Source organism: Larimichthys crocea, chromosome XXII (genome assembly GCF_000972845.2).
Source record: "Larimichthys crocea isolate SSNF chromosome XXII, L_crocea_2.0, whole genome shotgun sequence".
Taxonomy (NCBI): Eukaryota; Metazoa; Chordata; class Actinopteri; family Sciaenidae; genus Larimichthys; species Larimichthys crocea.
The window spans coordinates 3193223-3207779 of NC_040032.1; the positions used below are offsets into that span (position 1 = coordinate 3193223).

The following is a 14557-nucleotide window of genomic DNA, read 5'->3' on the forward strand; positions in this document are numbered from 1 at the left end:
TGCATCCTAGAATAGTCTCTACAGTATCCATTGAGGACAGACGAGTGTCAGTCTGGCACTGGTGCAACAGAAAAATGTCAAAACAGCATCTTTTCGATCCCGCAGAGAACAAAACACCCGATTTAAATGTCGTTTTGAGGCAAGAATTGCTTCTTTTTACAGAGACAAGATGCACCTGTGAAATTGTCGCTGACTAGTTTAGGCCTACTCAATCCAAGCGGTATGATTCCCTCTAGGACCACCCGTGCTAAAAATGTATCAGAGTGTTTTAATGAGATGGTTTTATGGATCCCTACAGGGAAATTCTTTCATCACTTTTCCAGCAACCCAGGAAGGTCAGAGGCCAGGGTCAGAGGGACAGAGAAGCGCCCCTGCAGCTGACATGGATTCGGGGTCTCGCTCAGGATCATTTCAGCAGAGCAGATGCTTGTCAACATGGAAGCCATGTCTGGGTCATCCACTGAAAATACAGACTACCTGACCCTGAGGTCAGGGGTTTCCAATGTAGGGATCCTCATGTTGTCATCAATGAAATAACGTTGATAGATTTTCAACCATTTTTTTACATCTAAAAGTAAAATGTAATGTCCCATACCTTATAGTTTCACCAACTTAAGTATACTTTTATTACCATTGTTAACAATAGTCTTTTTAGTTGACATTAACCAAAACAAAGTCCTCCCAATACTTAAGCAGTTATTTTGAGATCACTATTTTGAGGGCCGATGCTCAGTGCAACGCTCTTGCCTGTAATAGCATGGAGGAAAGACTCTGCTAAATGGCATATGCTCTTTAAAGTAGTCTTAAGTATGACCAACCCAGACCAGGTGAGGCCACATTTCCTGGAACCGCTGCCCAGACAAAAAAAACAACAATGTACTATGGGCTCAGTGCTGATCTGGACGTACCACTGCTGAGAGACAGAGGCATTTCTAACAATGGGTGTGACTATCTGGAGCCACAAAACCATTTCCTTTTGCGTAACCATTTTAAATTATTGGTCACGAATTTCCTTTTTGAAATGTCAAATGTTTTCCCAAAGATTTTAACCTAATGTGGCATAAAGTTTTTTACAAAAAAATCTGATTTTCCAAATTCTACAAATATATTGTATTAACAATAAGTAATAGGTATCTTGTTACAGAACAACCTGTTGTTGTAAAACTCCTGTGGCAGCAGAGCCAGTGTAGCTCATTTAACCTCTGTTGTTATTTCTTTACAGGAATTTCTGAGCTCTCTAATGGCTCAAAGTGAATTAGGTCTAATGTATCCTATTATGGTGCAATGAGGGCAGGCCAAAGTCATCAAACTCTTTATTTTGATGGATGTGGACACACAGACTCACACAACCACACATACATGTCTCCCACCTCCCCCTTCCTACCTCTCTTACCACACACCTCTCTTGACTCCAAAGCACACAAACACACCTCCTGACCAGGCGGGCAGTGAGGAAGGAAGTCAATATTTGAAGAGTTAGAGCTACCTGGCCTCGTGGTCGAGATCCGCTTCTTACTGTAGACAAACTACAGAGTTTTCTACAGCTCTCAGCTTGCCCAGTTTGAATGTTTCTGGAAGTTTTAACACGTCATTACATTTGCTTATTCTGTTACTGTTACTAAGCCGTTGAAAAGAAGAGTCCAGTCTTACAGTAACAATACAGAAACACAAATTGGTGATGTTGATGTACTCTACTGCAGAGGTTTCCAACCATACATGAGTTTTACCATTTCATTTTCACCACCTGTCATGATTCAAATATGTTCCCATGGGTTTTATTTAACAGTACAGTTTAATTACACATAAGAGAACACTGATAATGTTCTCTTAATGTTTTGTGCTTAATTGGTTAATCTTGTGTTTGTACTGCAGCAGTTGTTTATCCAACTATATTTATTTCAACTGTTTTCATGACTTCTAGCAAGCTATTTCAACCAATTATGTAGGCTATTGATTTTAGCTATTCCAACCAGTAACCAATACTTTCAATTAATTATTTCCGCTTTATCAATTTTAGCTTAGTGTTCCCCCCATATTTTTGTCTAACTATTTCAGGTGTTTAGCTCTTCTAATATTTGACTGTTTTTATAGTTAACTCTAGATTTTAACCATGTAGCCATTATTTTTAGCTAACTGGTTCAATTGGTTAGCCATTTATCCATAGCATTTATCTATCAATTTCAATCATTGCCTGTAGCTAACTATCTCTACATTTATTAATTTCAACAGTTTTATCTTCAGCTAACTGTTTCCTACTTGTAGTTAACTGTTTCAAACATTTAGCAAACTGTTTCAACTGAATCCATTACTTTTCTACCATTTGTCCATGACACACCAATTTAATCCTACTTGGCTATTTATTTTCCTCTCTAATATGAATATGTGAAGATACTTTGCACTGCAATTACTTGCACAATGCAGTTGTTTGCACAACCTGGACACTTGCACATCTCACTACCTCACCATGGTGTTATACTGTTGTTGTTTTTCTATTTATTTCTATTTTTCTCAAAATTTAAATTTGCCTTTACTTTTTATATTGTATTTATATACATATTATATTATATTGTATGTATATTGTATGTATATATATATTTATGTATTGATTTTTTATTTATTTTTTATATTTTATATTTGATAGTTTAAGGCTTGCGCCCGGGACCAGGGGAAACCAATTTCGTTTCATCCCATGTTTACATGTGTTGTACTCCTTGAATCCTTGAATCCTTGAAATTTCTGTGGCCCATGACAGCTGTAGATGTAGGCCTACCCCTGGAATAATGTTGTACTGTACAGTAGTGGACTCCAATGTGTAAACACAAGCCTGGCTCCAGGCATCAGTAAAACACTTGAAACAAGCAGTGGTGTAGTTTCAACAAAATACTCCGGAACAGTGTGAATCAGAGATGAATGATCCAAGACAGCGCACAGCTGGTGGTGGCAAAATACAGAAACCAGAGCAGAAAATGAGACTGGGGAGGATGTGGCAGACATGGCAGGCACATGGTCAGGATTATTCTAAGAATTCACAAAAACAAAGTTAAAAAACAAAACAAAAACAAAGCACAGCGCAGGCTGTGGCATTTGTTACCATTGTTACCAGACTGAACTGTCTGGTAGAGCCTGGCAGGTTGAGCCGGTCCTTTATAAAGAGCAGGTTGATTAGATGATTAGAAGCAGGTGTCAAGGTGAATAGGCAGCTAAGGAAACTGGAGGCCACGCCCAGTAGCACACACAAACAGAAAGACACAGACAAGACAGTCACGGCAGAAAAGGAGAGGGGATGGTGGGAAACACCAAGAAAGGAGGTGGCAAAGAGCCTCAATCATCATTTTATACTTGTGAAAAATTTAGATGATGGGACATCATACTGGGATATTTCCAGAGAAGATGCGATTAAAAGCAACAATTAACATCAAGATTAAATATAAACCAATATCACGTGTGACTACATAACATTGTGAATGTCCTTCGCAGTTTCCCTGAAATCCCTTTTGCATCAACATCCTGCTGTAAATTTGACTAACAAACATTGTGCTCTATCATCATGACCAAGCAGAGCTGTGACATGTAGGAACCCTTCTCATCTCTCTTTTATTCTATTGTGATGAGCTGGTTTTAAAGTTTTGTAAGGAAATGTATAGGAAGTTGAAGCTATGAACTTTTTCCAAGGATACTTACAAAGAAAACATTTTTAATGAATGGCTGTCCCAGCATGAGTCTAGTGGGCTATTGTTTATTCTGTGCTGTATCTGTAAGCGAGCATAAACTAGCATTAGGCCTCTCCTTTTACAGTATGAGTCCTTTTTAACAACAGTTTGTGTCGTCGTCACTTCCCAGTTTCTCTCTTCACAGGATTTTCCTTCATGTTTGTGAGGAAAGCTGTGAGCACACAGACACGGTGACCGGGTGTGAAATGCACATTGAAGGCATGCAAAGTCTTCAGGCTGTCGCACTGCAGCCCCACACAACTGTTAATTGGTGGGAGATGTGTATTGTCAAGTGTCAAGGGGTGGTGGTGCTGGTGGTGGGGGGTTGCTACCTGCAACAGGAAGCTTTTGATGTAAGCTGTGAGCTGTGTGCTCACAGATACACAGATACACACACTCACTGAACAATTACCAGCTTTTCTCAAGCCATTGTGTGTTGGGAACAGTCAGGAAATAAAAGACTGGCAGGCACCAATAGATTAGTGAAGTACATCAAGTGATAGACCTAAGTGATAAATGACAAGCCTATTGACATTGTAATTTGATTTAGACATGTCTGGATCAGTGTGGATATACAAATGATGTCCATAACAGTTTAACTGGACATGTATGTAGAAATTACAATAAAGAAGAAGCAAGTCTTATAAATACAAATAATAAATGCTTTGTTGGTTTTACAGAATGGAAAACTTTAACCAAAAAATATGTGAAACTTCTCTGGAAGCAGATGGAGCTGTCCATTAGAATCTCAGGCTCACAGCAGTAGCCAGCAGATGTGGCAGGAAGGAAGACTGGGAGGGAAGACTCTGGAGAGAAATCTAGTCCTTCCCTTCCGTGCATGTATGCCTGGATGATCACACCGACGAGAAATCTACAATTCAACAAGCACTTCATGTAGGCTGTGCCTGCGAGCCACACAGCTGCGGACAGAAATCTGCAAGTATCTACAGTATGTGTCTTTGTGCATCTTCCTGTGTGTGTGTGAGAGAGAAAGATGTGAGGCCACCTTGTAAGATTTATATATTTGTTGAGTAATAATGAAAGCTTCCTTTCTTTTACATTTACATACATTTTAAAACAGCTTCTTTGAGTTATGTTTGACTGAAAAGATCCCCGCAGACAGAAGGTAAAACACCATAAAGGACGACAAATGCTTATTAATAGTTCTTAAGTGCAACTTTTTGATTTTACAAAACTGTACAGTAGTACAGTATATCAGTGACACGAATCAAAAATATATGCCTGCAAATGCTATGAGTTCAAATATTTACCACAAGACAGTGTGTAGTTGAAACCACATGCAATCGGATTATTATAACCTCACCAGCCTCGAATAGAGCTTATTTACATAGTCATTCAACAGTACATTTACACTATTCATATGTACTGTGTAAAATGACTGAATAAATAAAGTCAGTATTATTTACATGTCCTAGACTCCCAAATGTACCATTATTTACTTACTTATTGGTTATCTATTTACTGTACTACTGTACAATGATTAATAATATAACATTAATATTGTGCTAAAAATAAGTTGTGGATTTAATCTTGAACCATACTTGTAGTCTCTACATATAAATATTACAGTCATATAAAAAGTGATACCAAAGAGGTTAAATTTAACATTTTTCAAAGAAATGTAGATCTATAAGTCTGTGAAAATGATTTTTACAGTTGCCATTATTTCAAATTCAGATGTATTTGATTGACATGGACTGTATACTGACTGTAACCTAACCCTGATCCATGCAAATACAAATAAATCCAACTCTTCCTTTTCTCTTGCTCTCTGTCTCTAGCTTTCCCCCAAAACAATAATCCCAATTTGGAGGTGTAGTGGTTTCCATGGTGATGTGTGCAAACGGATAATGGGGCAACTGTTAACCTTTGACTGGTTAAAAGCCCCAAGCTGAGGGAGGGGATGGGAGGTAGAGTGGTGGGGTGAGGGGGGGGGTTGCAGGGAAATACACACACACACACACACACACACACACACACTGGGATGTCAGAGAGAAAGGAAATTCACACTCATTTCCTCCGTGTGGTTTCGGTACAAATCAACAACATCCTGTCCTTTTGTGAATCCTGCCTGCCCTCATGCTGGTTTGCGTTTCAGAGTAGGCGTTATAACCCCCACCACCCTCTCCTTTCCTCCCCCTCTTGTCCTCCTCCTCTGTTTTTTTTTTTTTTTTTTTTTTTTTACACTACCATAGAAGCTGTAGTCATACCTCACATTGTTGCAGAGGAAGGAAGGGCACGTCCTTGTTCGCAATAAACGGCTTTAGATAGAACAGGGACACAAGGGGAGTGGCCATTATTTAGCTTAATCGAGCTGAGGCATGTGATCTGAATCCTCGTCCTGATTAAAGTGGAGAACAGCTCTCACACTGTATTCTTTTATTCATCAAACCCACGGGGATCATATTCCTGCAGATTTATGGCCTTGCTGGGATGTTTGTTTCCTAAAATGCGGGCCCTGACTGCATCTTCATGTTTTTCATTAGATATTTTGGCAGAGATTTATCAGAATCAGAAGACTATTAGAGATCAGATTTGCCAGCGATGAAAAAAACAAACAAACTAATGCATTGCAGATTTAGCCCACTCACATCTCCCTCTCATCTATTACACAATACCACCATAATCACGTCTCCTTTAACATGTAGCAGGAAGCGCGAGCTGCATAGATAAATAAATTAACAGGCTAAAATAAAGCGAGAGTGGCACCACAGCCGATGAGTCGACTCTTTATGTAAATCAGCCCTGACATTGCCCTTGTGACCAAAAAAGCACCCACCTCCTCTTTCCCTCACCCCCTTCTCTCTCTCTCTCTCTCTCTCTCTCTCGCTCTCTCTCTCTCATCACACACGCCTCATTCGCCATTTCTTCCCATTCATAAAAATCTCAGCATGGCGCATGCGCAATCTCATTCGGAGTCCTCCCCATTCATAAAAATGTAACCTCCGCAATTCAGCCCTCCCGAGTCGCTCTGCCCTCCCATTCACAAAAAAAGAGAAAAAAAAAAGCCAAGGCATCTGCGCAGGGCCGTCCCCTTCCTTTCCTCTACCCTCCCATTCATAAAAACTCACTTCCCTCCCCCTCGGTGGTTGCAACATCATATCCAAAGCTCTGCGTCCACAACCGCAGTCGCCTTTTACGCACCAGCGAGTGGAGAATAGTTCAGGAGACCCGTTCTCCTTTCGTCGTTATTGCTCAGATTATTTCCAGACACTTGGACTTACCTTTACTCAACATTTGTGGAGCTACACAGTCGCTCGGAGTGGACTATATCCTGCGCGCAAACGTCGTGCGCAACGAAGAGATGAGAATTTTATCCTGAAACCACAGTAAGTGATCACCTCTGCTGTTTTCATGGTTAAATGTTTCCAACTCGCGAGCGTGTGGCTGCACAAACCGACTATTCAGTCCATTCTCTACCTACACTGCTACTGTTCCTCTCAAGCCACCGGATCACAGGCGTGAATACAGTCTTGCAAACTCTATTTTGCAACAAGCTGTTTCCCTGACCAGTGTTTGCGCTTTGAGTCAATATTTAACCACCGATTTCGTACCTAAAGCAAGGTTGAGGACGCAGAGCGCAGAAACAGTCGTTTTAACGCGTAATCTGTTCGAAATGGCGCTTTTCTGGCTGCAGATGCGCATTTTAACATATATTTCGTCTCTGCTAATGGTTATTTTAAACCCACTGTCACGATAACAGATCATAATACACAGATTTCCTCCTCTCAATAAATCTCCGTCCGCTGTGAAGCCTGTAGCCAATCTCGGGCGGTTCGGTTGCGTGTCTCGTTCTTGCTCTGCAGCGACCGCCTGGTTGGCGCACCATGTCGGTTGTGTCAGGTGTTTTTGCCATTAGCTTTTTGTATCTTATCCGTCTAACTTCCATGAAAATATCAAAATGTGTCTTTAATCAGCTCGTTTTAGCTGCCAGGAGCGATAAACATCCAGGTTTACGCATCAAACTACGCATTTAACCACCGCCGATTAAAACTACCCTACAGCCGTCTGTCTGCTGGCACAAAGTGTACCATTTTCTTAATCAGTATCTTACTGTTGTCGTTTGCATATATTAAGAATTATTTATTGAATACGTGGTTATAATGCCTATATAAACATGCTATTTGAGTATGCCGAGCTGCCGCCTCCGGTTTTTATGACTCAGTCCATTCACATATTGAAGGGAGGGACGCACACACACACACACACGCACACATACACACACGCACGCACGCACTTGCACACGCACTGTTCCGGCTTGGAGCTCATAATGGTCTAGATTTGACGATCACAAGCGCTTGTGTCGGTGCCAGCAATGTCGCAACAGGTTTCTCAACCAGGCTTTTTCGAATCCGAGGAAAAGCGGAATAACACCGAGCCGACGGCCAGGGAAAGCAGTGATGCGTTTTGACATAAAATAGACCACAAATCAGCAGTAATAAACCACAGCACGACCATTCATATGTTCTCTTCAAATTCATCATACCTTGAATTAATAATCACAAACATGAGGCTGATTCTGGGGGTGGGGGTATTTTGCAATACTTAAACTAAACACCGCAGATGTGGGTCAGTGGAAATGTCGCTTCGTTTGTCTTCAATCATCTTTTTGTTTGCTGTAAAGTAGGTTAGGTCTTTGCTGGTTGCCGAGCGCTCATCGATGAAATGTATGAAACCGATTTCATTCAGACCCATCATGACTGGAGCGCACTGATTCATGCTTTGCAGCACCGAGTGCGGCCAGCAGCCTCCATTCACAAAAAAAAAATCTGCAGTTCACAAAATCACATCCATTCACAGACCAGATTAGTCTCTCTGCCTCATTTAAATATATAATATACGGTATATGTAGAGAGAGGAAACAAGGTAAAATGATATTTCTTGGTGTGAGTTAATAGCTGTGTGATTTTATACAAAGACCTCATTTTCTTTGCCTCTTGCGTTCATTTTGGCTTTGTCGAAGTCCCCTTTCTGGCAACCTTCTCTTCTCTTTGCTCTGCCTTGTTTTGCATCTTTGAGTCTTTTGCATGCAAACCCTGCTCTCGGGTGCTCCCTGCTCTTTGGAAGGAAGGCGAGGAGAGCCCAACTTCCATTGTTCTAATGTCAAAGTTAGAATGGAGGAGGTTTGAAACCCTGTTGGTATTCAGTCTAAAGATCAAGATCGTTTGGAAACTCTACATTCAGATTATTGCAGAGATCCGGCCTGGAAAAAGATTTTTTGTTGAGAGCCTGAAACGCTTTAGTTGTAAAGATTTAATAATTGCCTCGAGGGAAGTAAACTACTTGGAGTATGTGTTTTAAATGCTGTTGTGCTGTACGTGCGTACCTACTGATTGGAATCTAGTGAACCCTGCTGTAGTTCTCAGATAGCCATAATATGATTTATTGCAGTTGTGCAGAAAAGTCTCAGTCATGAGGAGAAGTAGTTTTAGTAGTTTAATCTTGAAATACAGTAGTGGTGAGTCATCAGCAGTAGCAATACGAAAGCAGCAGGGAATGCACATTAAGGTGTGTGATTAAATACAAGGTTGAATACATGCAAAGGATGCCTTATTCTCTCATCAAGTCAAGCGGTATGAGTAAAGACAAATTGAGGAAGACAATGTGATCACACCCTGTTTTATAGCTAACCAGACAGATTTCTGATATATTAACAGCATGTAAAATAAGCACAAGCTTATCTTTCTCCTGTCATCCTTTTTTTCACATTTCACACTTTGCTTTCTTTGTGGTTTAAGATGTCGTCTTTAGAGGGGAAAAAAGAGGTTCAAAACAGTAGATGCAGCTGGTCATAACTGTCTCTTTCGTATCTGTCTTTGCAGTATTGCTAAATGCTGCTTTAGAGTGAAGACGTGCGAGGCACCAGCCTACACATGGAGTCCAGGGTTCCCCACCACATCCCCGGAGTGTCCTCCTCCCTCATATCCCAGCCCCTGCTGGACAGTCGAGTGCCCTACGGCCGCCTACAGCACCCTCTCACCATCTACCCCATCGACCAGATAAAGTCCTCGCATGTGGAGAACGACTACATTGACAGCCCCGCTGTCGTCTCTCAGCAGCCCCCGAGCCAGAAGTCTGTGAACCGAAGAATCACCTGGCTTGGTCAGAATCAAGAGGCCTTCCTGGGGGCAAACCACAACCATCATCACAATCACCAACACCAGCACCACCAGCAGAGCAGGTGCGAGCCCCACTCTAACCAGGATACCACCACCCACCCTTGGATTTCCTTCAGTGGGAGGCCCAGCTCTATCAGCAGCAGCAGCAGCACCTCATCTGATCAGAGGCTGCTGGACCACGCCGCACCAACCCCAACGGTGGACCACCACCCAAACCTGCACCCCCACCAGGGCCCTGTCAACACAATCACCACCCGAACTCCAGGCTGCTTCACTTCCTCTGAAACGAAAGTTCTCACCTCCTCTTCCTCTGCTTCCTCCTGCACCTCCTCTTCTAAATCGCTAGACCTCAAGTCTGCAAAGATGCCCGCAGGAGGCGTGTGCACCACTGGAGGCCAGCAGGGGCTGGCGCTGATCCCTTCCTCCCCAGCCGAGAAGAAGCACCTTCTTCTCTGCGAGCACTGCGGGAAGTGTCGATGCACGGAGTGTACGCTCCCCCGAACCCTGCCCTCTTGCTGGGTCTGCAACCAGGAGTGCCTGTGCTCTGCTCAGAGCCTGGTGGATACAGCCACCTGCATGTGCCTGGTCAAAGGGATCTTCTACCACTGCACCGAGGATGAGGATGACGAGGGGTCCTGCGCCGACAAGCCCTGCTCGTGCTCCCAGGCCAACTGCTGCGCGCGTTGGTCCTTCATGGCTGCCCTATCCGTTGTCCTGCCTTGCCTGGTCTGCTATTTGCCAGCCACGGGCCTGGCTAAACTGGGACAGAAGTGTTACGACAATGTTAGCAGGCCCGGCTGCCGCTGCAAGAACTTGCAGGGCGGCACGAGCACCCCTGCATGTAAAAACGGAGGTGTTGAAGCAAAAGTTGGGACACTAGAGAAGCAGCAGCAGGGGTCATGATACTGGACCAAAATGGCTGGCAGTAGCCTTTGCTAAAAAATGGACAGGACCACACAGTACTTGCTTGCTCTCTATGGATAGGACAATCCAACACCAACCCCTTAAAATACCCCATTAATCTGCTGGAAGATGACTTATGTAAAACAAAGGTACTTAAATGGCTTCTTGACCTATGTTTGATAGGGTGGATGATCAAAAGGGGCCAGATCTGAGAGAGCTGGATAGTACGAAAAAGCTAACAGCCCCTCTGAGATGTGTTTTTCTGTAAGAGTGTGTCGAGAAGAAGAGACTAGATTGTGGGACTGGTGTTTGTGTCGTTTTGCAAAGATGGCTGAAGGCACAAAGTCATTGTACCTCTCTGCTGCTCTAGATTTCACATTAATTTTATAACGGTAACTAACCAGAAGCTGGTTGCTGATCCTCGGATAACCGAAAAAAAAAGTTATTTGATTGAGATAAATATCTGTATACCCTCCTTCCACCCCCTGAAAGCACAGCCCAGTGTCCCTCTGTCTGAACAAACACGAAACAAGTGATTACCTATACTGTGGCTTTATGATAGTCCACTGCAAGTGAAACCACCACTTACTCGCTCACTCTCTCCACTATTATGATGATCACCATCTTTTAGTGTCGCCATTTTTCTCTCTTTTAGCTTAAAGATGCTAGCTTGGTAATGCTAAACACTTGATCTCTACATTTTATATCCGCAGAGGAGCTGTAGAAACAAACCTTTTTGAGACTTTAAAGTAGTAGTAATTCCCCACAGTTCTCACGCTGTATTGTGCATAAGCGGTCGTGAGAGGCAAGTGAGAGAGATAATCACTTTACTGTGTGTTTCCTGTTTTTCGGGGGGTGAAGCCCAGACATTCTAAAAGATTTTGAATGCTGTTCACCAATCACCTCAGAGGTAATGCATGTCATGACCTGCATGCTCTAGTCTAATGGTTACCCACCATGCTAGAAGTCGATGTGTCGTAGAGAAATGTGTATTAAAAAAAAAAAAAAGGGAAAAAAAAAGTACACCCAACCTTCTCAGGGACTGTTACAGTAATCCTCTCTAGAACCTGGCCAACAGCATGTTGATTTCTAAGCTGCCTAAGAGCCTGGTCTACTTCCTCTTTGCACAAGAAGGCAAAGAAACATTTAGGGGCAAAAAGGCAATAGTGAATAATTTAAAACAAGTAAGCTAAGTGAGAGACAAGAAAATAATGTTTCCGGATGGGAGAGGGGATGCAAGTGATAAAAGAGTGAAGAGGGGGGGGGAGAGAAGGCATAGCAAAGTTGTCGTTGTGTCTGTATCTAGTCAGCCTTCGTCGAAATCAAACCTGCCACTTGCACAACCTTTTTAGGAAGACGCAAACCCCTTAAAGGATGTACTAAAGCACAGTATTAACCACCTCAGCTATCTCACATTACGTTTGCGTGCACTACATTTAGTCCACACACCCCAGCCTCCCTCTACACACAGTGTCTTCGTTAAAATTCTAATCATTATGCTGCATAGCCGTGTTAGTCAGATAGTCTGTCTTATATTCTTAAAAGTCTATTTTTGTGGCTTGCATGACGTTCTTAGGACTTTGCCAAAGGAAGCTAGCATACAGTAGCTTGTTTTTTCGCTGTCTGAGTGATCACAGTTGTTATGCACTCTTGCCAAATGGAGTTGACGGCAGTTGGTTCTTAAAGGCATGCTGCCCTTTAATACAGATGGCCTTTTCTGTTTGGCATAAAGGCATACTGTCTTCGTTGCTCCATGACACACACCTCTCTTTCATGTTGGTCCCTTAACTTCCACTGGGGTGCCTAACTTTGCTCATACCTGTATTTGTCTTGTTGCACAAAGCTGATATCACACAGGAAAAAAAAAAAAAAAGGAAAGAAAAAAACACACTGTCCTTAGTCTTGAATGTATGAGGCAATATTTTCAAAACCTAGCAATTCAGTCCGAGAGAAAGGTGCCAAAACTGAAGAATGATTGTGTGACTGGACAAAGGCCTAGTTACCTGTAGGTGGGCGACAAAAATCACAAATGTTTTGACAATATATTTAGTAATAGAGCTATGCAGGTGAAATGTTATTTGCTGTAAATAGTTTCACAACATTTGTGTTCTTTAGAAGAGACTTTTAAATGTCCTTGAAAGATTGCATGGTACATTATAACTACAATTCAGTACAAAATATATAGAGAATATATTAGATATATATTTTGAGGGTAAGATGTTTTTGAGGTTGTGAAAAAAAAAAAGAAAAGAAAAGAGGGAAGGTGGCGAGAGTAAGGTTCGGGAAGGGGTAACAAAAATGACGGGTCTTTCTGTCACTAGCACTTGATTAAGAAAAGTGTGCCCGGCAATAAAAAAGAAAAAAGAAAAACTCCTGCTGTTTATGCTATCCATGGCTCATTAGCAGTCGAGAGGCTAAGCTAATTCCCCGGTTCCTCTCCGAGTCCTAAAGACTGTGGACTCATTGAATCCACACAGGGAACACAATCTACCCCTATCCGGATCAACCCATTTCCTGCTGTTACTGCTCAGTGTCTCAGCTCTCTCCCCTCTTTTTCTCTTTCTTGCTTCTTTTTTTTTTTTTCTTCCCTTCCTCTCTTCCCTCCTTCCTCCCTGAGAAAATTGTCCAACAAACACCCCTGGCCTTGATTGACAAACACAGCTGCTGTGCATAAACTTGTCATACCACAGAGACGGGAGAGAAAGACAAGTCTGTCTCTCTTTCTCTCCCTTTCTCGCTGTTTCCTCCTCCCCTGTCTTTGTTTTTCCCTTCGAGTTGTGCTCTGTGCCATCTTTTTTAAACCAGCGGACCTCTTTTTTCGACAGTCGCTGCCTTCCTTTTTCTTTCACTCCTCAGCTCTGTCACTGCAAGAGTAATGTCCTTCACATCATGTTAGCTTTATACTTTACATGTGCCCACAAGCCTGTTCAATGTGTGGAATAATCACCGACAAGTCGACTATTAAAACCTTTTTATTCATTTTTTTTTCTTTTGCTACAATGCTGTGACTTTTACACACCCATACCCCCCTCCGTGTCGCTCATTTGCGGGCACTGATATTATTATTTTTTTTTTCAACCCAACCAAGAGGAAAAGTCTCATACAGCTGGGTGATGCTACTCCATTTTTTTTATGCCTTTGCAATGTCAATGTTGGGGATTAAGAACGAGATCTGTGCTTTTGTTTTGTTTAGATATAACAAAAAGAAAAAAAATCTCTCATATAAAAGGTTCCCTTTATAGATATATTTATTTTGAAGTTCTATTTTATATAGTATTTATTTAGATGCCAACTTTTTGTTTGTGAAGAAAGCTTATGTCGAAATGGAATGTACATTGACAATGGAAATATATATTGTTAAATATATCTGGCTGTTGTGTCGTTACTTTTCTTGAGTTTTCAACACATATACACACACACACACACACACACATTATAGTCAACATTCAGAATGACCATGCAGCTAAAGAGACATGAAGTGAGACTTTGGTATAAATTACACATTTATGTAAAGATACATAGCTCCATGCAGCATTTCTGAGCAAAACCTTAAGTCTTGCAGTAATGGTGGCCATGTACACTGGATTTTAGGACAGAAAAAAGTTAGAAAATTGTTTTTAAACATCTTTTCACCACTTAAACTTAAGTTCTTATAAAGATACTTCCGTTACAACATGCTGATTACTTTAACTAGTAATCACTCTGTGAAAGAACATTTACGGACTTTAGTTGTTTTACATCAACACTTCAACTTCCTGAGGTCCCCCTCCCCCTTCCTGTGTCTGAATAGATTGCTGTCTATAA

General features: G+C 41.9%; 1 protein-coding gene across 1 annotated transcript; it reads left to right on the top strand.

Moving 5' to 3' along the window:
• Nucleotides 1-6803: 6803 nt before the first annotated feature.
• Nucleotides 6804-13110, top strand: spry4 (sprouty homolog 4 (Drosophila)). The gene is made up of 2 exons (XM_010729321.3): nt 6804-7060; nt 9554-13110. The coding sequence occupies exon 2, from the start codon at nt 9605-9607 to the stop codon at nt 10751-10753; it is 1149 nt and encodes a 382-aa protein (XP_010727623.1). The 5' UTR covers nt 6804-7060; nt 9554-9604; the 3' UTR covers nt 10754-13110.
• The last annotated feature ends 1447 nt before the right edge of the window (nt 13111-14557 follow it).

Excerpts from the sequence above, each read along its gene's own strand:
- spry4 (XM_010729321.3), top strand. The coding sequence starts at position 9,605 with ATGGAGTCCAGGGTTCCCCACCACATCCCCGGAGTGTCCTCCTCCCTC.